General features: G+C 24.7%; 1 protein-coding gene across 1 annotated transcript; it reads left to right on the forward strand.

Moving 5' to 3' along the window:
- Window positions 1-9746: 9746 nt before the first annotated feature.
- Window positions 9747-23628, forward strand: LOC145842151 (uncharacterized). The gene is made up of 6 exons (XM_082949547.1): window positions 9747-11522; window positions 13853-13976; window positions 15966-16081; window positions 20388-20562; window positions 22371-22600; window positions 22797-23628. The coding sequence occupies exons 1-6, from the start codon at window positions 9748-9750 to the stop codon at window positions 23206-23208; spliced, it is 2832 nt and encodes a 943-aa protein (XP_082805673.1). The 5' UTR covers window position 9747; the 3' UTR covers window positions 23209-23628.
- The last annotated feature ends 3228 nt before the right edge of the window (window positions 23629-26856 follow it).

The following is a 26856-nucleotide window of genomic DNA, read 5'->3' on the forward strand; positions in this document are numbered from 1 at the left end:
TTGTAGTTTTTTTGTCCATTTGCTTTCCAAAAAATCTAATTATGTTTGATCTTCTAAGCTGTCCAAAAAAGTTATTGTGAAGGCATTTTCAAATTCTTTAATTATAGTTGGATGTTAATTATTATAATGTAGTTTAAGTGCAGCTCGATTGCTAACATTGTTCTTATCCATGTGTTTCCAATTATATCTATGCGAGCACCACCTTTGCAAAAAGGATGTTATTGTCTGTCCAACATAATACTCATTACACTCCATACATTCTGCCGCATAGATCCCAAAATTTTTACAATTTAATTTCTTTTTTAATTTAATTAATTTTTCAGTTTTTAGTTTCAAACTATCAGTGATTTTAACCATTCCTTTATTACCATTTTGATCGCACAGCATACATTTCCCACATGGGTTATCTTAGGTTGATTTAGGTTATTGTGATGTGATTTTATAACCCTCTTAATTAAATCTGGTGGGTATTTTTTATTTAAATTTATTTTATTCTCTCAACCTCTAAATAAAGTAGTTCTTTAGAACAGATTTTGTATGCTCTACGGTAAGGTGTTGTGATTAGGTTTACTTTTTGCTACTTACTACAAAAAGATTGGTAGTGTAGTATTGCCCAAATTTATTTTCTATAGACATTCTTTAAGAAGTTTGTTTTATCTTTTATTATCAATATATCTAAAAATAGCAGTTGGTTGTTCTCTTCTACTTCTCTAGTGTAAGAAATTTTTTTCATGTAAGGAGTTTTAAAAACTTTTTAACTTAAAAATCAAAATAAACATAACATTTTTTCAAAACTGGTTCAAAGCAGCAGCACTAGAATACATTTAAATTCAAAAATTAGGAAAAATATATAATTGTTACATAATGAATATATTCTATTATGTCCTTGACAAGATGTTCTAACCAAAAGGTTCTTTGAGCACTAGTTTTTAAGACTAAATATTTTTAGCATATTTTTTTTGTTGTTTAACAAACTACTGTTGCAAAATTGAATTAAAAATGCTTAAAATTATTTATAGCATGATTTTTTTTTAAGTTGAAATAACACTTACAGTGTTTAAGAGATAGTTTTTAACATATTAATTGAGTTTTACAACTGATTATTTTTTATAGTATAGGTTTAAAACTTCTCAGTTAATTAAATACAGCATGTTTCAAAAGTAGGTAAAACTTTGTTACTGTATAAATAAAACTTCTGAAAATATTTAAACTTAAGTGATGATTGTTATTTATAAGTTTGTTATGTAATGTTTATTCGTTTATTATAAGCCAAAAATTAGCATATAATATATTCACATTTTTTAGTATTTCATAGCCTTTTTAAAGTCACATTTTATAGACAAAGTCATAATATTTATCAATGTATCTAAAAAAACAGAGCTGAAAGATAAATATTTACAATTTTTACCAATTTAAGTTGATGAACATTTTTTGTGTCACCCTGTATATAAAACTTAAACGATTTAAAAACAATGTATTGTACTTTTATTTTGATAAAAAGTATACAAATATGAAATTAAGCAAGATTAAGTCTTTAAAAGTTGAGCAAAACCATGTTAAAATTAAAAACTTTTAAAAAATCAATACAAATCAAATCAATAAAATTTATATGTATCCTTTTTGTAGGATACAGTTATAGTCTACTTACTTTATCTAAAAATACAAAGGTTAGAAATGCAATAATTTAATTTTGATTTTATATTGAACAACACGTCCGCAAAGTTTTAGTGCTTTTTATAATGAATTATAAGTATAAGAACTATAGTTTTAGCTTGTACTTCAAAAAAGCAAATAAATGTGTTCTTTAGAGAAAAGTTAAAGCAGTTAGAATTTTAACTACATAGGCCAGAACCACAAAAAAAAGTTTTATTAGGATCATTGAACAACATGTCTGAAAATTTTGATCTGTTTTTGTAAAGAACTGTTTATTTAAAAGTTACAATCACAGAACCCAAAATGTGAACACAGAAAAGTAAATTGAAAGTGACACCAATTGAATTGTAAACAACTTTTTCAATTACTATTTTTTTTATTTTTAAAGTGTTTTAAAGCAATATTCAACACAGAGAGTTTCCAAATCCCTTATTTGGACCCCTTTGCTATATTTGTTTTATAAATTTAAAAGTTCACAATACTCTAAATAACTTTCACATAACAAGAAAAGATTTTTTTTATGGTAAATTTTTTAAGAAGGATTCAACAATGAACACATATGATGTAAAACACTTTCTTTTGCTCAGAAAACGTTTAGTAAAAGCACAGGTTTGCCACTTAATTTTTCTAAATTTTTCCAGGTTTTTAAAAGTACAATTTTAGGGTCTATTTTTGGTTTAAAGTTGAGTTTAAGATATGAAACTTTATATAGTAGTATAAAAACATTGAAAAGATACTGCAAAGCTACTTTGTATGTTTTTTAATTAAGATAATTTTTGATGATGACAAAGTTTTTTATTTATATGATAGGTTTTTTGAGTCAAATCCAAATTTTACTACTGAACATGTAAAAATTGTTGAAATCCCAAGTTTTTGCAGTTGTTTCTTTTTGCCTAAATTGTCAAACTGCAATTTTTTAAGGTTTCCAGGTAAACTAGCAACCCTGAATAGCAGGGTTGCCACAGATCAAGCTGAGAAAATTTTCCAGACTTTTCCTGAATTTTTACTAAAACTTGTTTGACTTTTTTTAAATCAAACTCTTAGTTTAAACTTATTCTAAAACATATAATCAAACACCTGAAACTATATAAAGCTTTCAATATAATTTTCATACAGGTTAAAACAACAGTTTTTTGCTGAAAAAAATCATCTAACTTCCATTACATTCATACTTTAAAAAAATTATAAAGGGTGAAGTATACATATAAACTTGTTACATAAAATACTAAACTTTGTGCTTAGTTTTGAAGAACTTAGTTATTTACTTGAACAAAAAACACTTTGATTCTAAAATACTGCAAAATAAACTTTCATCAATACTAAAAAGCATACAAAAGCTGCATGTTCAAGTAGGGAAATTGTTAAATATATTTATAGAAAAAATTTGCAGTACTGTAAAGGATATCTTGTTAATTTTTATCAGATGAAGTCATTAGTAATTAAGTAATTTTGTAAATTTATAGGAAAATTTTGCAATTTTAGTCTGACTTTAACAGATTTAATTAATTTTTTACCATTTGAAGGCTTTGAAAACAAAGAATTTTGTAAATTTGAACTAACAAAATCTGACCTTTTTTCATAAATTTTAGTTTTTCCTGACTTTTCCAGATTTTCCTGTCTTTCCTGACCTTTTGGCAGCCCTATAAAAGGGTAGAGTTTGACAGTATTTTTTAACATACAAATACATTTTTAAAGTAATTAAGTTGTCAGTATAAGTGTTTAAAATACAAAAACAATACTATTTTAAATACTATGACAAACATAATACACAGTAACATAACAATATTAAGAATATTTCAACTCTAACAATTCTATGAAATTTTTGTTGATGCAGTTAATGTTGAGCAAAAAAAAGGTTTCATTGTAATTGTAATGAAAACTATTTCAAAATGTTGAATATGAAACAAAAAGCTTCTTGAGATAGACTAGACTAGACATATTAAGTTCAATGAGTATCAAGTTTACAGATCTCGTTTAAATTGTTTAAACAGTTAAACATTGATTTGGTAAAAAAATTAAAAAACTTAAAGTGATAATATCAAGTTTCTGCATAAATAAATTCATCCTATTTTTCATCCATACTTCGTTGACTGAACTGCACAACAGCGGGAAGAAAAGCAATGCCATTGAATTACACATTGAAATTTAGTTTAACATTTATTTCTGTAACTACTTAAAGTTATACTATAATTTTTTTTTTTTAGTTTACTTTTAATTTATATCTTTTAGGTATGTCTTCTTACTGAATAAATTGTTTTATACTTTATTAATCGAAGGCTGTTTTATAAAAATGTTAAGTTAATGTCAAATTTTGTGGTAACTGTTTTAAAAACAGCCCTTCATCATCATTTATTTAAGTACATAATAGAGAAATTTTAAGCTCCTTAAAACTATTTTTTATACAGAATAAAAACTATATAAAACATATACTATGTGATTATTCAAAATTTTCTATAAAAATTAAAAAAAAAATAAATTTAATATAGTTTGTTTTAAAATTAAAAGTCGTGCAACTAAAGCGTACAATGCAAACTATTTGTTAATTTTATACCTTTTCCGAGTCTCATCAAGTGCTATGGGCTATTAAACTTAAAGCTCAATCGTGAGTCTTGCATGACCTTAAAAGTCACTTATATTTGCTAAACCAGCATGTTTTTTTTTTGTTAATTTTTAATTTAATTGTAAAAACTATATTTTTTGATGAATTTTTATTACGTTTGGGTAATGTGGGTTAAGGATAAGGCCATAAGAATATTTTTTTAATTTTAATGCTTTAAAAAAATGCAGAGTCATCAAATATGCAAATCAGGTTGAGCTTAAGATTTACTTTTCAAATGCTACGTATTATACTAGTGCTGTCAAATCCCAGATATGAAGATTTCCGATTCCGACTTGTAAAAATTTTTTTTTGTTTGAGCTTTGAACGTCATGCTTGAGTAATTTAGTGGCAACTTGATTATAGAAATCTAGCGACCGTTTATGCTATGCTTTTAACAAATTGCTTTTTTTCGCTTGCATAAGCACACGAGCGCTTTTTTTTTAATCTATCAGAACAATAAACTAAATGCAATTGTATTTAACCATGTGAACTTAAAAAACTACATCAATGCTTTAGTGCTTTATCAATGCACAAATTCGTTGGTATGAAACGAAGTGTTTGACATATATTTTAATGAACAAAAAAAATAGCTAAAAATATTTGGTCCTAGGACCTGGTGCACGAAAAACTTTATGGTTATTAAGTTGCACACCATTTGGATACCTTACAACGTCTTGTCCAAGACTTGACAAAAAATAAAATTGTTTTTTACGTAGAAGTTAATACTATTTGGTGTTTTAACCTGCACCTTTGCAGTACTTGCAATGTGAAAAAGAAAGAATGGTCAATCTAGAAACTATAACTGCCTAAAAAGGATAAGAAAAGTTTCTGAAAAACTAGTCGTAAAAACATACTTTTTTAAATTTACAAGTGCTAGAAGGAGAAAAAAAAGAAGACTCACAATAACTTATTTGCTTTACAAAATGTTGGTATAACTCTTAAAATTAGCTAGGCTGTAACAATTTATAAACAAGTGAGCACAGCAGACTATCTACTATTTTATGCTTAGTGATTCTTTTTTATTTTATAATCATGAAATTAGTCCAGTTGTAGGTCATTCATGAACTTTTAACGTGTAATACTATTACTTTTCCTTTAAAATCTATCATTAAAAGTGTATCAAATACTTTTTTTTTAGTGAAAAACTGCATAATAGATAAAAATTTTTGTTTTAATTTTTTAAGTTAGTTGCAATTTAACTATAAAAAGTAATATCAAAAGTAATTTGCAAACAAACTTGTTAAATTCATATTTTAAAATTTGCTTACTTTCTTTTTTATTCAGTTTCGCAAATGTCAAATTACTTTTAGGATTAAGAAGTTTAATTTAGTTATCAAAAACATCTTTTTTTAGTTTATATGTAGCGTAAAAGTAATAAGCTTAACGAGCATCCTTTTGAAATCATGAAACAATTGTATAGTAAAAAGTTTTAACGGGCAGAGCGAAGTTATTTAAAACAACTGCTATATTTAATAACAATGTACTACTTTAAATTAAAAGTGTAATAAATTTAACTATTTTAAATATAAAATAATGTAGTAATTTAATTAAAAGCCTGGATGTAAGTTCTTACTATAATAAAACTTTGTAATGTTTAAAAACAGTTTGTAACAAGCTGAAAAGTACATCGTATTCCGTAGATTAATGCTTTGTAGTTTTGCATACCTGACCAAAAAGATATTACTTTTTAATGTAATTTATAGTACACTAAGTTAGTAACTAAGCTATAAACACTAGTATGCTTTAATATAGTTTCAAAGTAGAATTAAGATTTTTTTATGAGCAGCATATCTATCTCATAGTAGGTAATTTATAATATTATAATAAAAAAAAAACACCATATACAAAATTAGGTTTTATGTTTGCTAATGATTTCTAAATACATCAAATATTCTCAGCTTCTTAAGTACATATTTATTTATTATATTCTACTAAAGTATAACTTTTAACATTTATCACTGAAGCTAGTTTTGTACTATTTCATAAAAGATTGGAAGTGCTCTCTTCAAATCATCATAAACCAAAAATATGCTGAAACATCAAAATGAAAAGTATAAACTTAGTTACCACTATACTGCAGTTAAAAAAATAAAAAACATAAATTTATATCATCAAAAATAATAATTAAACAAGCTGTGTACTTTTTCTAAAATTCAAAGTTTAGTTTTTAGAAAAAATAGAATAATTACTGTTGAATAATTTTTTTAATTAAAAAGCAGTTTAATAATGTTTAAGCACATTAAAATACTACAATTTAAGAAAAATTTGGTTATTCTAAAAGAAAAATAAGTTTGAGCCAGCCAAAAATGAGGTTAAAAAAAAACTTTGAAAATATATTTATAAAACTAAGATATTGAAACTGGTATGTTGGAATATTTTCTAACATTTATCTTAGTAGAGAAGGAAGTAAGCTTTGAAAGTTTTTTGCTCTAAAAATAATTTAACTGTTAAGTTTGATTATATAATGATTCATAAGTTTGTTTTAAAAGTTCTTTTAGCCCTAATTTCCAAAGATGTATTTACTAATGTAATGAAAATATAAAAATTAACATGACTTCCTTAATAAACAACTTTTATAAAAAGATATACAATTATTGTTTTCAATTAACCAAAACTAAAATTAAGGAAACTTTGATATTTTTTTTGAATAATTGATTTGATTATAGACAAAATTTTGACTAAACTTCAAACTTATATATTTTTTTGTATGTGCCGGCTATTGGTTTTAATCTTGCAGCATTCAAGTCAGGAGTTTTAGTAGTCATCATTAGGACCCTTACTCCATTAGGCCACAAATTTACTCATAATTAGTTATACAGGGTTGCCAAATAACCTAGAATCCTGAAAAAAACTGAAATTTGAAAATTTAGGCTAAGTAACCTGGAAATTGAGAAAGTTAGAAAAAACTCGGAATTTTGAACAAAAGTAACTGAAAAACTTGGAATTTCATAGAGTTTCTACATTTTAAGTAGTAATTTTAGTTAAATATATAATCTGCCATATAGGTAATTTTTTTTGTTGTAAACAAAATATTTTTAATAAAAAAACACATTTAAAGTAGCTTAACAGTATCTTTTCAATGTGTTATACTACTTAGCACAGTTTTTAACCTTAAACTTAGCTAAAATCTAAAAAATAGACCAAAAAACGTGTACTTTTAAAAACCTGGAACAAATTTCTCAACAAAAGTTAGTTGGCAACCCTGTAGATAGACTATTTGTTTTAGAGGTAGGAAACTTCTCTAGTTGGTGCAAAATTAACTTTTTTTTTTTTTTGCTGGCCAGACTTCTTAAAAAATATCTAACTAAGTTGTTAAAAAAAATTGTTTCAAAACAATTGCATTAAAGTAAACATTTAATAGCTATTAATTTGTACTTGTATTAAACTTAAGTGTATATTATATAGATTTTGTTTACAAAAAAGCTCTATTTTTTAAAAAAGCTAAAAAAGCTTTTTCACAAGTTTAACTACAGCTCAAAGTTGTTAAGGAAAAGTTTAGGCAAAAAAAGAGGAAAAACATTGAGTTGAAATAAAAAAAACAAAAAAAATACTGGAATTTAGAACATAAGTTATTTTATAACTGGGAATAAAAAAAATTACATGTAATATAACTACATTTGAATTATATACCAAATCTTTTTGATAATACTCTTTTTATTTTTCATAGTTTAGTTTATACATTAGTAAAACACACTTAAAGTAGCGTTTAAGTATTTAGAAAATACTTTTATTCTAAGTAATACAGTTTTTTACCTTAAATTTAATTTATACCAGAAAATAAAACTTGTACAATCATGAAAAAAAAAACCTGTAAAAAATTTCTAAAAAGTCCAATGTCTCTCTTAAAAAAAATAGTATAAGGATTTTTTCTAAACTATGGAAAACTTTAAAAACTCAGTACACTTTTATGCTTACTTATTATAAGCAGTGGTAATGCTAAAGACAGTAAATGTACACTGTGATTAAGCATAGTTTGTAAGTGAGTGTATAAAACAAAATGTATTAAGGCCATAGGGGGGGGGGGTACAACAATTTTTTTACAAAAAATAACTTTGGCTTTTATATGAAAGCTTAAAGTACAAACTACAAGCCAATTTTTATAGAATTCAAAAATATCATTTAACTTTTAAAATATTTAATTTTTTGTAAAAATTTTCTTATATAAACGTATAGACCACAAATTTTTCAAAGTCAATTTTTTTGGAAATTTTAAAATTCACTAAAAATCTATCTACTCCTTCATTTTTCTAGCAATCTTCTTCAAATTTTCAGGAAACGTTCCTCATAATAAAAAAAAAAACGTTACTTTAGAATTTTAGTAATTTGAAAAAATATAATTTTATCACAAACATTAAAAAATAAAGTGTTTTTTTTTCAAAAAAAAAAAAAAATTTACAAAAAAATTTTTATTTCCAAAGTAAAGTTTTTTGTTATTGTTTAAAGATTAGACTGTGAAAGTTTAAAGAAGATTGCTTGAAAAATGTAGGAGGAGATAGATTTTAAATGAAATAGTCTTTTTTTGTTGTTTTAGTTTTCCCTTCCCATAGGGAACCTATTATGCGGCCCGACTTTGACTGGTCATATCTCAAAAAATAATTCAAATTTTTTAAAACAATAAAAGCATCTTGAAGCTTAGAAAAAACTATATAAAATCAGATCAACTTGTAAAAAAAATGGTTTAGCACCCCTATGGCCTTAAGTTAGTTATGTATTATACTTAAAACAACCATTTAATTTTTTTTGTAAGTTAAAATAAGAACATATATGAATATAAAAAACACTAAAATTTCTGCCAGTTTAAATTGCTCTACACCCTCTATAATGTGGTCATGTGTATTATATGATGTTATCAATCATTGCCACTGCTTATGGTAAGCAGACAATGTAATATGTTAAAACTGAAATTTTTAATGACTTCTTTTAAAAGAAAAAGTTAATAAATTGCAGTTCTTGGTTTTTTACCAGATTATAGATGAAAAATAATTATTTTTGTAGTAATGATTGTTGTTTTAAAGGCCATGATGATTTTTCTATGAAGTTTATACTTATGAAATTATGTTATTATGTTGTTCAACAAAATTTTTTGCTTTGGGTATTTATGTTAGTTTGTAAAATAGTAGCTTTAATTGTTAGTCCAAAATATGACCTCTAGAAATATTTAGTTATAAATTTTTTATGAATTGCAAACATAAAGTGTTTGAAAAACTACTGTAAATTTTGGTAGATGCAAAAAATTTCAAATATCAAAGTAAGGTTCTACAAATAAGATTTATGAATGAGAAATGCCTGTAAAAGTTGTTGACCTCCATAAAGTCTTAAATCAAAAAAATAGTGTACTGTAGTTTATTTGTTTAAAATTTTATTATTAGTCTTAAAAAGATAAAAACAAAACATGTTATTGATCAATGTCTGTATTTACAAATTAAGTATTTTTATATTATTATTAACATACATCTACGAAGTCTTAAACATGTGTTATTGTCATACAGTTTATTATGAGTAATTCAAAAACTAAAAGAAAGTCAAATAGATTGTCAGCCCAGCCAGTAATTAAAAGTACAAATCAAGAAAGAAGATCTACCAGACATACAAAAAAGGTGATTTGTAAGGTAGTTTATGAAAAAGATGATGATGACTTATCAATTGACACTTTTAAACCTGAATTAAAGCTAAGCCGAGTTAAAATACCATCAACTTTAAACAATCAACATTTAAATGTTTCAGGCTATTATAATTCAATTAATGATTTAAATTGTTTTAATGAATTAGGGGATATAAACAAGAATAAGTTGTGCTTTGACCAGGTATGTTCAAAAAATAGTCAAAACAATAAACATGAATTAAAAGAAAGAGCTAAGAGATCAAACTCAAAAAACAATATGTCATCAAGTCAATCAGATAATGAAAGCTTTGACGACACTGATCAAAACTTTTCAATTTCTGATGTGCTTAGAAAAAGACAAACTAGAGGATCAAAAAAGTTGAAAGAACCTCATTTCAGTCATTTAAGAAGTCCAAAAAAAGACTACACAAAATTTTTTGAGTCTGAACATGATAGTGATGATAACATATGTAATGAGTTCTTAGATTTGAACAGTAATGATCCATTACATGCCTTTAATAAGGAGCAAAAGTGTTTGAAACAACCAGCAGAAAAACTTATACCAAAGAAAAAACAGTTTTTACATCAAAATTCTAAACTGAATACCAAAAATAATGCAATTTCTTCTACAACAAAGTCAAATAAAATAAGTAAAAACTCTATTATGAATTATACAGTACCTTTAATACAAAAAGAAAAAAATATTAATGGTTCTGATCCAGAAACCTCAAAAGAAGACTTATCAACTAATGCTAATAAAAGTCAAAAACAGCAAAAAAAAAGTAGTAAAAGAAAAAGTTTAAGAAAAAAATCAGTAACAAATACTGTTGAAAATTTTAAGAAAGAACAAGAAATGGTACTACATACCCCACCATTACCATCTAAACTAAATGGCTATCAAATAAATAACCATAGTTTTAGTGCTAAAGTTTCAAAAAAAAGTACAACCAGTAATTATCATAATTTAAGTAGTCTGACTACACCTAGAAAAAGAGAAAAGAGAATAGTCAAGCGCCCTTCAAGGTTTTTAAGTCCTCCTAAAGTAATAAAAACACGGTGTAGAAGTTTAGTTTCAAGCTTTGGAAAACTTAGCTCTGACTCAAACCTAGATAAAGATATAAAAGATATGGGTAACAAACAAGCGTGTTCAGAATCAATATCTACAAATAACCAAATTAAAGATTTGGATTTACATATAAAACCTTCAAAAAATTATTGTTCTACAATGAAAAAAGTTGGAATAAAACTAAAAATATCAAAAGATGAAGGCTTAGCTCAAACTTCTTCTACAAAAAACCAAGAATTTGATAATACTTTAAATGAAAATCATACAAATGAAAAAACTTTAAATGAAACTGAAAAACTACTTACAAGAAAAAGAAAGTCAAGAAGATCACACAACTTATGTCCCACACCTGGTTGTGATTCAACTGGCCATAGGTATAGAAAATTTTTATATCACTACAAAGAGGAATACTGTCCTATTTTACACCCTAGCAAAAAAAAGAGAAAATTATCATTTTCACAAGAAGTCTCTATTGATAATCATGATGTTAAAAAAGAGCACAGTATAATAAAGACTTCAGAGTCTGATGTAACTACTATTGAAGATATACTTGCAGATATACCTAGTGACCGTGAAAAAGTTAATTTAGAAGAGACTGAGAGGTACGAAAAAATTTGAATTTATTATTTTACAGAAATAATCTACTTTAAGTTATTTAAAATTACAGTTGGATTAAAAATTTTAAATTTTGTAAATGATTTTAATGAGGCATTTTACCAACTTTGAGTGTTAAGTACATGCTTTTATTTAATGTTAAACATTGAAGTATGACTTGAAATTTTTAAATTTTAATCAAGACAAATTTAATTACTTTGACAAAATAAATAAAAATACTATTTGTGCTATCTCTTGAACAGGATTTCACAATCTTATTTTGATAAACCCCCCTTGATAGAAAATCAAAAAGTAATCACTTCCTTATTTATTACATATATCAGAATATCTAGTGTAAATAAGTTGTTGTTGCTTTTCTAGTTATCCCCAAGGGTTTGTATTGACCCCATATTCTCTTTACTCTATATAATAAATACAAAAACATCTAATTTAACTATTTTAATTGAAAATTCTATACCTACTAAAATGTTTTCAATTTCTTCCCACTTTTTGTCCCAACTTACTGAAATTACTTAAAAGAGGTGCTATGGGGATGTTATAGCCCCTTTTGGGAAACCCTGCTCTAAAGGGGAAGGTTGTGCAGTTATGTTTTTTTTGCAAAGTGTAGAATCAATGTATTTTTTTAGCTGCATTTTGCTTATTAGATATAAAAATAATTAGAATATTTAAATTTTAGCATTTTTTCAAACTAATTATTTTCTATATAAGTTAGATTAGTAATACAAATTGTATAAAAAAGTTAAAGCTTTGTAAAATTGTTGTGTAAGCTGTTTTAATTGAACTAATTAATTTTTATATATAATTTTTACATTATATTGGTTTTAAATTATATTCATCGTTGTTGCAAATTTACCAATTTAAAAGCTTAATTGTTTTACATAAGAGATACAGAGTTAGTTTTAAAAAATGTCTACTTGTCAAGTTATTTTTCTTATTTTCAACTTATTTTGTTGCAATCTTTAAATAGCAAACATTAAGGGCAAAGGGAGTTAACACCTTTTTTTTTGAAATTTGATCTAATTTTATATAGTTTTTACTAAGCTACAAGATACTTTTTACAGAATTTAAAAAATCATAATCATTTTTGAGATATAGCCGGTCAAAGTCGGAGGCAACAATAGGATTCTTATGGGAGGTGCAAACTAAAACAGCAAATAACTAGAAATCACTAAAAATCTATCTCCTCTTTCTTTTTTTGAGATACTACCTCAAACTTTCAGGAAATGTTACTTGCAATATTTAGAAAATTATGTCGGAACAAAATTTGAAAAAATTTAAAAATAAAAATTTTATAACAAAAAAAAACTTTTTTTTTGTTTATTTTTTATATAAAACTTTTGTTTTTTGATTTAAAAAAAATTCTTTCCAACAAAGTTTTCTAAATATATCAAGGAACATTTCCTAAAAATTTAAGGTAGTTATCTCAAAAAACTTAGGAGAAGATAAATTTTTAGTGAAATATTCTATTTTTGTCGTTTTAGTTTGCTTCTTATAAGAAACCTATTGTTGCCTATGTAACTTGGTTTAATTATGTTAAAACTATGATTTTATAGATCAGATATGACATAAAAATTCAGTTCAGATCATTTCAAATATTCTTTTTGACTTTTATATACTTTTTTAGGGTAGGTGTCAAATATGCACAAAGGGTCACTTTGCACAAAGGGGGGTTTTTACACAAGCGTTGAAATTTCAAAAAAAAATATTAATTTTAATTTTATTTTTATTATCCCTTACCCTTATTCAGTAATTTTTTTTCTTCTTTTATTTAACTAGTTAGTTTATTATTTATTTTTTACATTTTTTAGTTGTTTTATATTTTTTCATTTTTACTATCACTGTTACCCCTTACTCTTGGTCAATATTTTTTTTACTCTGATTTTTTTTTGTTTTTTTTTAATTTAATATTTTTTTTACTCTTGTGCAAAAGTGTCTTTTTGTAAATTAGACCCGTTCCCACTTTTTAAACATGTCTAAAAATTGTAGAGCCATAGCTTTTTTTCTATACTTATAATTAGATAAATAAATAAGATAATTGTGTTATATAAATTATGTCATAAAAAAGTTATTTTTTTCCTAGATTTTGTAGAGTTTTATTTTTTACTTTAGAAAAAACTTTTTATGCCTTACCTTTCAAAAAGTCTTGATTTACTACTAAGTTTTTTCTTCTATTTTGTTTACTGAGTAATAAAAAAATATATATAGTTGAAAAGTATCGTTTTATGTAGTGAAATATTGAACTGAATTCCATTATTATGATGTAATCAAGTGGTAAATTTAGTTTTGAGACAGATATTTAAACTTAAACCATTTGCAGGGAGTTTGAGACACTAGAAGATTTAACCACAACTAAGTCAAAATGTTTCACTAAGACTCAAATTAAATCTCTAATACTCAAAGGAATTAAACCTGACGAAATAAACTTTTACGATCAAGCTAATGTAAGTTTGTGTACAGCTCTTGTAAAATAGTTAAAAAATAAAGTTTGAAATTAAATTTATATCTTTGATAAAACTTTCAGTGAAGTTTTTGCAGTAAGTGTAAAAACTTAAAAACGAGTATAAGCAAAGATAAAATAATTGAAGAAAAACCTTACAATTTTAGTATTATTGAGATTAGTTACAATAAAAAAAATTAAGAATTTGAATATAATATTTTCTTTTATAGTATTTATAAAGCAACGATGCTACTTGTTTCTCTAATTGGTATTTCTTTAATCAGTTATTATATAAGTGTAACAAAACAACTAAAGTGCTTTTATATTTTGTTTACCATAATGTAGCATTTGTTGTAGTTTAATTTATGGTGTAGTATTTATAGTATTACAACAACGTAAACTTTGAAACAAAAATCAGCTTCATAAAATTAGTTAAAAAAAAGTTTGTAAAGTTTAATTTAGAAAAACATAGTGTTAATGTGTTTTATTAAAAGTTAAGGGCATAGGGGGGGGGTAAACACCCTTTTTTGGTTTTTGATCTTATTTTATATAGTTTTTACTAAGCTACAAGATGCTTTTTACAGAATTAAAAAATTCAAAATAATTTTTGAGATATAGCCGGTCAAAGTCGGAGGCAACAATAGGATCCTTATGGGAGGCGCAAACTAAAACGGCAAATAACTAGAAATCACTAAAAATCTATCTCCTCCTACGTTTTTTGAGATAACTACCTCAAATTTTCAGGAAGTGTTTCTTGATATATTTAGAAAATTCTGTCGGAAGGAATTTAAAAAAAATTATCAAAAAAAAATTTTATAATAAAAAAACAAAAAAAAAACTGTTTTTTTTGTTTATTTTTTATATAATTTTTTTATTTTTAATTTTTTTAAAAATTCCTTCCGACAGAATTTTCTAAATATATCAAGGAACACTTCCTGAAAATTTGAGGTAGTTATCTCAAAAAACGTAGGAGAAGATAGATTTTTAGTGAAATAGTCTATTTTTGCAGTTTTAGTTTGCGCCTCCTATAAGGAACCTATTGTCGGCTCCGACTTTGACCGGCTATATCTCAAAAATTATTTTGAATTTTTTAATTCTGTAAAAAGCATCTTGTAGCTTAGTAAAAACTATATAAAATAAGATCAAAAACCAAAAAAGGGTGTTTACCCCCCCCTATGCCCTTAATAAAATCAGTAACTTTTAAGGTTTTCAGGAAGTGTTACTTACATAATTAGAAAAAAACTCTTATAAACAATTAAAAAATAAGTTAATGACTAAAATTAAAAAAACTATATGAAAGTTTATTGATATTATTTACATTGAAAGACTTAAAGTAGACAAGATAATTATTTTGGATGTAAAAGTTTAAAGATGAATAATATAGATTATTATATGTTTTGGTTTTAAGAAAACAAATAGAGAGATCTCAACTGCTGGAGGAGAAGTAATATATTTATTCTTTCAAAAATTTATTTTACAAACTAAGTTTCGGTCAAAGACCTCGTCAGTGCTTAAAAAAATCTTATTCAAATAGAATTCTATTTGATTAAGATTTTTTAAGCACTGACAAGGTCTTTGACCGAAACTCAGTTTGTAAAATAAATTTTTGAAAGAATAAACATAAATATAATATATATTATTTAAAATAATAAAGAAAGAATGCTGTTTAAATTTGTTATTATTATTTCTTAAAATAATATTTTTTTTATATTTTTAGTTTACTTCTTACATACTTGACAAATTTTATCACTTATATTTCAAAAACTATTTTTAATTATATAAAGTTAAAAAAAGTATATAATACATTAGGTAAAAATTAAGCTATTATGTGTCCCCTTTTTCCTTTAAAAGAATTATAAAATTATATATTTTTACTTGTCTTTATACAGGGTTCACAAAACCTTTAAAAAAATTTATACTTAAAAAGTCAACTCTTACAAAATATCTTACGTTAAACTGAAACATAAACGTTCAATTAAAAATAAATATTTAGGAAATAGCTGTTCAAAGGAACCGAGAAGATATTAAACAAAATGCTGGAAGAAAAGTATATGCTGGTAAAAAACCATTTAGAAAAGTTCAACTGGGAAAGTTCATGCTAAATGTTTGGTTAGTTTCTCATCTATTTAATCAGATAAAAGCTTTTTAAACAATAAAAATTATAACCTGTTATATTTGTTACGACTTGAACTTGTAAAATTTACTCATAATATTGCTTCGATCTGTTCCTTCCATTAGAAAAGTTTGTCAGTATGGTCAATTTTATAATTATTTGAATTTCACTTAAAACATTTTGAGTAAATTATATTTTTCAAAATATGCATTGTCAAACTGATTATTTTAAAATTCTAAAGTTTAAAATGTATTTGATAAGTTATACTAGACTAGTTTTCGAGATTTTTCTTCACAAGTTAAAGTTTAGCCACAAAAGCTGAGACATTTAAATATTATTAAGAAGCAGAAAAGCGTTTTATTAAACTAATTATTGTTTGTGTTCAAGAACAGTTCAAACTTAATTTATGTAAATGAAAACCTTGATTGTTGTTTAAAAATGTGTTTACTTGCAAAATGTTAGAGTTAAGTTTAATGGGTACTTTTTGTATTTCTGGTAAAGGAGACCAGTCCCTTCTGCTTTAGATTCTGCAATCGAGTTGCGAACACCTTCTAAGAATGAACTAGTTGAATCAGACGACGAGTAAGTTTTTTCATTAAGCCAGTATGTAAGTTTTGCTACCGGTTTTTTCTCCAATAATTTTTGTATTTAACATGATCATAATTAATACTTTTTAAATTTGTTTCTACTTAACTAGTTTATATTTATTTATATTGTTTGTTTAAATGCTTTTTACTAATAAAAATTTTGGAGTTAAATTTATATTGGATTTACAATTTAGACCATTAATATGAAGCATCAAATTTTCATTAAGTTTTATATTACCCTTTTTTATTAACGCTAAACTTAAGCTAGTACAAAAAAACAGACCGAAAATAAGTAATATCAGCCTAAATAAAATTTTTTCTTGTAATCAAGATTATTGTTCATTATTCTCAAAAGTAGAACTGGTTTTCAAAGTTTAAAACTTCGTCTTACAATTATTACAACAATTATATAGCTGATCTGGTTTACAGCAAATCTTATTTTATGTGAACAGAATCGAATTAGTTTTTAAAATTAAAGTATACATATTTTATAAACTAAATTTGTAATACCAGAAAAAGTATCTATTACCCGTAAAATTTTAGTAAGCTAAATAGCTAATTTCTAACTGTAGAACAACTTTCATTTATCAAATACCAATTGACATATATCCTTTTAAATTGTTTAACTTACAAAAAAATCTGTTTATGTAAAAAAGCCCATTTATATTGTCAATGTTATTCTTTAAATCTTTTATAACACCGTTGTCAACTAGTTATAATCAAACAGTTTCTTGATAAAAATATTTTTTTGATTTTGTAAAATTTTTAAGTTTTTATTTTAATTGACTTAAAAAGAAAATACCTATCAATCTTTTTTTTTTTATATAATAAGTTACTAAAATCTTAAAAGTTAATTGCTGCTTAAAGCTATATATGAAAAAAATCATTTTTTTAAAAACTTTTACAGCATAATAAAAGTTTATAAATGTTTTTAAGACATAAGAGATCGGAGTTAGATAGAAAGTTTTTTATAGTAGGTAAAAGACAAATTCCAAAAGTACTTTTATATGTTTGTCCTACCATATTTTTATCAAGTTTAATATTTTAGTCTTTATTATTTTGTTTGATTTTAGTATATTTAAGTTACACTTTTCAAAACATTAACTGTATGTATTTCAAACTATAAACTTTACCGCAAGATCAACAACAACAGCATCCGAGACAATCCTACGACCGGTTTCGTCCTTATTAGGACTCATCAGGCTGGAATAGTCGCGAGAAACCGCTATTGTGATCTTAAACAAGCGGGCTTAAGTACAAACCATGTCTGAGACGTTGGGCTGTGAATGATTTAGCTGTGTCATTTTTTCAACTTTACCCACAAACGATCGCTTCAGTGCTTTGTACTTAAGCCAGCTTGTTTAAAATCACAATAGCGGTTTCTCGCGACTATTCCTGCCGGATGAGTCCTATTAAGGACGAAACCGGTCGTAGGATTGTCTCGGATGCTGTTGTTGGTGATCTTGCGGTAAAATTCATTGTTTATTATCGATGGCATATAACATCTCAACTTTGTTGATGATGGCCGAAATAAATACTGGCTGTATGTATTTTGAAATATTTCTAAGTATCATAAAAAAAATAACAAAAAAACTTTTTGTAAGAATATAATTAACTTTAAAAATAACATTAACACCTAAAACCTAAGCCTTTAATTCTCAAGTACAGGAATGGTTTCAGAAAACTTACTTATTTATTGGAATTAAATTCCATCTAATATGCTTAAGGCTTTGTTATGAAAACTAATTTTTTTAAATAAAATATAGGGTTCTTTTATGAATTAAACCTATACAGTTTTAAAATCATTTAAGTTGAGTTGAAGTTATTTTTTTTCAAATAAAAAAAGTCTTCATAAGTTTATTACTGCCTATAATTGCCATTTAACAAGTTGAAGCCATAGAGAGTATAATTTTTTTTTCAAGGCTATCGGATAAAACTACATTTTAAATAGTTAGTCTCCTTTTTTAGCTTAAATAACTAGACTACCAGTTTGTTTTTACCTGTTTAAAAAATCCAGAAACGTTTAAGATATAACCAATAAAAGCTGGAAATTACAATATGTTCCTTATAGAAGGCGACAATTAAAGACGAATAAAACACTATTTTATCAAAAATTTATCTAATCCTACAGTCTTTTGGTATCTATTTAAAACTCTTTTTATTAAATATTTATAAAGTTATGATCAACTTCTAGAAAAAGAACTTATTTAGATTCTTATAATTTGGTTCTCTAACAGTAAAACAATTGATTCTTACAAAAATTGTTTTATAATGCTGCAAGTAACATTACACAAACATTTTACTGCTATTTTTAAAATGTAAGTGGATTTTTCTTAAAATTTCTAAATATTAGAGATAAAAACTTTCTTATCCATACATTTTAAAATGTTTATAAAAAAACCAGAGTATCTTATTAAATTATTGTTATTATTAATCTACAGAGATATTATATTATTTTATTAAAAAAAGATTAACTTAGAAGAAGACGGATTTAGATGATATTTTTTTATGCTTCTAAGTTTAAAATTTTCATCAGGTACATTAATTTCCTAAACTTTTATCACCTATACCTTAAAAAATTTTGAATCTTTAAAGGTTTAAGTGTGTGGTAACTAAGTATAAACTGATTTTTCTTGGTAAATAGAAATTTACTTGTCAACTACTGAGACTATCCTTTATTCAGGGTATCCAAAAAACCTGGAATTTGACAATTTAGGTTAAAAACCCTGGAGTTTTAAACAATTTTTACATATTAAGTAATAAAATTTCAATTTGACACAAAAATCTATCATATAGATAAAAACTTTTTATCATCAACGATTTTTTATTATTAAAAAACACATTGAAAGTAGCTTTACAGTGTCTTTTCTATGTTGTTATACTATTTAACACAGTTTTTTAGCTTAGACTTAACTTTAAACTAAAAATAGACCCAAAATGTGTACAATTAAATATCTGGTGGAAATTTTGAAAACCTGGAGAAGATTTGCCTATAACCAGTGGCAACCCTGTTTATTGGTAGTTACTTAACTATGAAACTTACTTTTTTTAGATTGTAAATTTATTATTTTAAGAGTGAATCCTACCAAAGAAGGTTATTTTCTAAGTGTAAGATAGTCATTGTAAGATGTTTTATAAAAACAACTCGTATAAATGAAACTACGTTTTTTTGAGACCCTAGTTTTTAAAAAGTTGTTATTAAAATGGTTATAATCAAATATGTTTGGTAAAACTTTTGTATTGCAATTAAATATTCCTTGTATGTTAGTATATTTTAAACTCAAGTCAATAAATAAGTTTTTTTTAAACTAAAACTCAATTTATACTATATATAAATAGAACTAATTTTCACTATTATTTCTTTGCGTTGTAGTTTTGATCTTTTATTAGTTTATAAATATATAAAAAATGTAAGTTTATCAATATATGTCCTTATCATTTGTAGCAAGACTTCAAAAACTTTTTAATTTCATAAGTATCTAAAATAAATGGTTTCAAAAACCAGTTTAGTTTTATTAATTATACTTAATATTCAAGTTTTTAGATAAGTATCAAAAGTTTTTAACTATTACAGCAGAACTAATGTGCTAGTATAAGCTTGAGCTGGTATATTTTTCTAAAAGGCAGTTTTAAAATGGCAGATCTAGTTATTGTTTTTGATTTAACGATGTTATTCAATTACTATTCAACAAGTAACTTTTATTAATTGTTATAGGACTCAATCACGCAATGTGCATGAGCGGTTTAAGAGCTGGAAGCTTTACGTTTGTGAGTATTGCCTTAAATTTGTTGGTTCTGCATCGCTACTTAGGCGGCACGTTAAAAAGTGTACCAAAGTTTGTCCTCCTGGTAATGAAATTTATAGAAAGAATGAAATTTCAATATTTGAAGTAAGATTTTAGTTTATTTAGAAAAATGTAGTAACCTTCATTTTAAAACAATCCTATTGACAATAAACTTGCAATAATAGTAGTTATAAAACAGTTGGTATTAAATTTTATTTGTACAAACAGATAATTTTGTGTAACATTTATGTTAGAAGAATTTAACGTGCTGACAGATGTTTTTTTTTTGCAATAAGTTTCTTTTGATTTAAAAAAATATATATTATTTTCTATTTTGTCAGTTGTTCAAAAAATTTAACAAACATACTATAAGAAAAATAAGTTATAGTGTAAAAAAAAATAATGGTCTCTTCAAATAAGTCTGTATTTTTGTGAGTCATGTCAAACTGAAATAAAACAAAGATAATAAATGTAAACTGTTAATCTTTTTCTTAAATTTTAATGCTAGTAACCGAGCGTTTCACTACTTTTATTTTTGAAGACAATTTAAATTAAATGCTTGTTGTATAAGCACTAAATATTTTTTAACACAGCTTGTAATACAATTTAAACTTTTCAATTTGTTAGCTTAATAAAATTATGAACGTTTTTTGAAATTGAAACGTGATATTTTTTATAATTTAAAAAACAATTTTTTAGTTAGTTGTTTGTTTTTTAAATATCTTTATATGTTGCTTCTATTAAAGCATTAAAAAATGTCAAATTAAATTTATGTTTGAAACTATTTATAAAATAAATAAGTATATAAATTTAAATTTTCTTAAAAGAATTATTTTACTTACTTCATACGTTATTAAGTATTGTTTATGAAGTTAAATTAAAATTCTTAGTTTTATTTTGAATTAATAAATATAAAATTAAACAACTAACATTTTAGAAAGTTAACATTAGACTACAAGTTGTGCTTTTTTATTATGTCATATTTAAATAACTGTTTTCGTTAATATTAGAAGTAGTGGATTTTTTTTATTTTTTATAGTAATAGGTATTTAAGTCATAAGGGTTTTAAATTTAGCTTTTGTCATTTTCTATAGTATTTAGTTTTACTTTACTAAAGGTGTTACGTTATTACAAAAAAAATATTTATAACTTGGTGATGAAAGAGTAATATAACTTAGATTTTGTTAATTTGCTGAGTTTTTTTTAATATTGAATATATTTTGAAACAAAATCATTATTTCCCATTTTAAATGATAACATGCTTTTATATGACTAAATCTTTAAAATTAGGTAATTAAAGTATTATTTTTAATCTTCATGTAAAATTATGCTTTATTGTAATGTTTCAATTTGTAAATTTAAAATATTACTCACTGATCTAAAATTAAACTCATCAAAAATTAAAAAGAGATCTAAATTACAAAATATAATTTAAATTCATTGAACTGGTTGATTTACTATACTTTATATATGAAGCCTACAATAAGTTGAGAAGGCTAATTTATCGCATAAAAGTAGAAAAGTTACCAAGAAACCAAAGTTAAAATTACTCTTAAATTAAAAAAAGATATTTTTTATTCTTAGTGTTGTAAAGAAAATAAAGTAGTGATTAAGTTGTTTTAAAAATTCTAAAAGGTATATTTCAACACATGCATGTAACTTACTCAAAGTTTTAGTATTTTAACTTATGAATTTATTGTACCGATACACGTATACCACCGTAGCAAGGTTCTTTCATTAAGTTTGTTATAATACCGTAGAAAGGCAAATTTAGTTTACTTAATTTTCATATTACTTAAAAAATGTCATAATGTCAATATTTTATAGATTTTAAAATTATATAACATGAGCTATAGTATGTCGTTTAAAGAACCTAGCTGAGATTTAAAATAACTTTGTATTGAATAAATTAGGTAGATGGTAACGAACTCATGTACTGCCAAAACCTCTGTTTGCTATCCATGCTTTTTATTGAGAGCAAAACTGTGTACATGGAAACTGACCTCTTCAAATTTTATGTCATGACTTCACAGACAGAAAACGGCGGCCAGCAAGTAGTAGGCTATTTTAGTAAGCAGAAGCAAACTTTTCAGTCTCACAATTTGTCATGCATACTTGTCTTACCCCATTTTCTCAGTGGAGGGTTAGTTAAGTTTTATTTCAGAATTGTAAAATTAAATATTTTTTCTTAAACAATGAATTTTTAAAGTTGATATTGATCGTCTTTTTGATTTTTATAGTTGAATGGCGTACATTTAAAATTATGTTTAGTAGATTAAAAATTTTATGTTAATTTTTGAAACTGCATTAAATTGTTCTTTTATACTAAAAAAATCTAGGTATGGGAGAATGCTAATAGATGTTAGTTATCATCTGTCCAAGCGACACACCATGTTTGGCACACCTGAAAGACCGCTTTCCGAACTAGGTCTCAAGGCCTACCAAAGTTATTGGTCAAATACTTTGATGTCGATTTTTTGCGATTTTGATTCAACTGTCCAAAATTTATCCCTATCCAAGCTTTCAGAAAAGACTGGTATTTGTCCAACAGATATTATGGACACTCTAAAGCTTCTCAAAATTGCTCGAATTAAGGACAAAAAGATTCATTTTGTGTTAAAAGAGCGTGTTCTACAAAATTGGCGAGAAAAACAAAGAGAAAACTTAAAGAAGTATGGTAACTCTCGTAAAATTGACCATCAGTGTTTCATTTACAACGTATCTGACACAAGTTCTCCAAAAGACATCTAAATATTTTATTAATTTAAAAGAACAATTTTTATTTTAGTAACTGAATTAAAATTCAGAAACAAAAAATAAACGCTCTAGTAAATTGGACATACTTAAAAATTCGTTGAATTTGTTTCGTTAAAAATTTTAACGTTTATAAAACGCCTTTATGTAAAAGTTTTTAAAGCACTATTGATTTTAGGGTCAGCTGAAGTTTTGTTTTTTAGCCCTCCGATTTTCATAAAAGTATAAAGTTATAAATATCATTCAAGTTGACTTTTTAGGTTTACTAAACTTGTATAAAACGTGGTTGGCTCTACAAATACTAAATTGAATAATCTTAGTTATGTTTTCACAAAAAAAAAAAAATTTACTCAGCTTTTATATGTACGTAACCTTCAATTTTTTAAGTTATTTTTATATAAAAAAAGTTGTGGATTTTAAAACTTGACAGAAAAGTTTTTTTTTTTTTCAATAAAGAATCATTTATATTTGTTGACTAATACATGTTTTATTTATAAAAAAAAACTTATAAAAAAATCTAGCGTCTTGGTCAAAACACTAATAATAAATATACATCTTAATGATTACAAAAGGTTATAAGTTAGGACTTTTTCAATAACGTGAAATACAAAAATATCAACTACTATTTAAAATTTCAAAGAACATTAATTTTTAATACGTTTGTTAAAATAGATTTTAACGGAATAAGTTTATGCAACATAATAATAACAACAATTTTCAAAGTACTCGATTATTGAACTAATTAACGTTTTTCTTTGTTGTACTTACAACACAGTTTACTGAGTTCTGAGAAAATATTACTTCAAAGAATAGAAGATAGTAAAGTTGATTTTTAAAAATATAAGCTATAAGTAAACAAAACTAAAAAATAGTGTATATTGTAATTGCTATCAGCTAATATTTTGTTTACTTATACTTATAGTTCATATTTAGAAAATATACGAATTCACATTCTACTCTTTATTTTATATTCTTTGAAGTAGTTATTATTCAAAAATTCGTGGAAATACGTTATTAGTATAGATTAGCGTGTATCAGTTCAATATAACAATTACTTTGCAAATTGTGGTTACACTTTTTTATCTTTTATATATACTTTTGAAAAAAATCTATTGGTATTATTCAAAATATTCTTGTTTTTAAATTAGATTAAAAAACCTTTTTGATTAAATTCTTATTTTTCTCATCTAGAATTATTTTAGATAACTAAAATGTTTTATTTCGAATTTGTATTTAGTTTGAATAGTCTTATTGAAATGCTTTTAATAAAGATTTTAAATCTAAAAAAGAAAATATAAGTTTAAAAAAATCTTTTTATCGTGTCAACTTAAGCAGTATCAACTGTACTTTGTTTCTTTTTTTTTGTTATCAGGATAATAAAATTGCTGCGCTCAATTTCTATTTAGAACACGTTTACAACGGTCTAATAAAGAATATATGGATCCAAAAATCGTCGTTGAATATCCTTGACTTTCGATAAAAAAATTAAATCAAAATATAAGATAATTGTTAGTTAGTTTATTAACAAAAATAAATACTCTAGAAATCTAAAATAGTTTACATGTCAAATGTTTAAACTACTTCTTTATGAATAAGTTGATTATTTCTAAACACTTTACCTCCAATTTTACACGAATAACTTTTTTAAGTAAAGTACAATTCAAACAACGAAAATACGAATGCTTATAAAACTTTTTAATGAGACATACTCAAAAAATTACTTGAAATTTATAAAAAGGTAGATGGTTGAAGATTGTGTTGTTAAAAAATTAAAAGAAATAACTCACAACAACTCAATTTGAATCGTCGTTCACCAATTTTTTTCATAACCATTAGGGTGTTTATAAAAAGTGCAACTTTTTGAGTTTTCAGCTAGAATTTTTTATTTAGGAAATGTCACAAAAAAATGTTGTTCAAAATTTCAGCTGCTTTGGAAAACACTATCCTAGATTCTATTTTTTATTGTCTTAAAACAACTCCAATGAAAACTGTATGGGACCCAAAAAACACGACCTTAGAGATGTGGGTTGAAAATTAGTTTTACTTGTAGGTATCATCACAAAAACACATTCTGCAGAATTTAAAACGATTCGAAGAAAGTTTAAAAGAGGTACTTCTCGATTATAAAAAAAAACCAAAACTAAACAAAAATTATAAAACATTGCAAAAAATGAAAAAATTCCTCCCTTAAGCATTCTTTAAATCGTAATAAACTCTGCACAATGTGTTTTTGTGACAAATACAATAAGTAAAACTAAGTTAATAACTCAAGGTCGCATTTTTCGGATACCATACAGTTTTACATTTGGGGTTGTTTTAAGAAAATCAAAAAAAGCCATTATAAAGGTTTTACAAAACAAGCTAACATTTTGCAAAAGTTGTTTTTGTGATACTTTCTAATTATTTATTTTTTTCTAGCTGAAAACTCAAAGAATGTAAATGTAATAAGTTGCTTAATAAACTGTATACTATATCATTTTTAAGCACAGTATATGGGAAGTTTTTTGTCATTTACTAACTAAGTAGATAATTCTATGTATAATATTTGTTACTATGTCTTAAGTAAATACTACTCAACAAACTTTTAGTTGAATATTTTTTTCTATTAGTTTACTCACAACACTTAAAATTGTAGTAATCTATTTAGCAAAAAAAAAAAAAGTTAAATTTTCAAGTAAAATTGTAAACTTTTTCAAACCTTTATAAAAAGACATTGTACTAAATTTAAGCTACGACAATCATAAAAAATAGGCTAAGTCAGTTTTTTATGAAAAAATGTTAGTTTTTGTCAATTCATATGCTAAAAAATTTACAAATTTAAAAGATCAAATACGATTTTTCTGAGTATATTACGAAATTTTGAATTTTTTCTTGGTAAAAGTAAATTTTTTTCACCTTGTTTTTACTTAAATTTAATCAAATAAAAAATTTGTTAGTGGAAATAAAATTTCTGAGATCTAAAAGAAAGTAAAAAATTAGTTGTTTTTCTAAAAATAACATATAATTGTGAGTTTTTTTCTTAATAAGCATGAGGTCATTATAAACTTAATTTTACTAAAATAAGTACAATATCGGCAAAGTTTAAAGGTTTGTTAGTACAAATACTAGAATATTTCTGAGTTTTTAAAGAATTTCGAGAATCAGTTTGTTTTAATTCGAGTAGATTAGACTATTAACTATTTTTTTTATTAAGCTTTTCTTTTAGTTTAGTATTCTTTGGGCTAGCCTTTTGAAAGGAGACTGTTAGATATGTCGGTTAGATGATACTTTAAATTTAGAAAACTGAAATTCTGTTGATATTTTTAAGATACCATACTAAAAATACTACTGAAGTATAAGATATTTTTGCCATGACAACCAAACTATTAGGCTACGTAGCTTCATCTTGTTGTCAGCCCATTTGGGCGCTGACAAACAAGAATTATGAACATGGTAGTCTAAACTCTAGCATATCAGTCTAAAGTTGCAAAGTTTTTAGTTTGAACCCTAAAAATTTGTTAAATTCATACTTAAAAAAAGATTTCTTAATCAGTTCTACCAGCTATCTTCATTGTTACCACTAGATTCAGCTAACTTTTAGTTAAAAAAAAAATTAAATTTGTTTTATGTAAATACTAAGCTTTATTTCAATTGTTTAACGAAAAG

This window comes from Thalia democratica, chromosome 8, assembly GCF_965202585.1.
Source record: "Thalia democratica chromosome 8, ktThaDemo2.hap1.1, whole genome shotgun sequence".
In the NCBI taxonomy this organism is placed as follows: Eukaryota; Metazoa; Chordata; class Thaliacea; order Salpida; family Salpidae; genus Thalia; species Thalia democratica.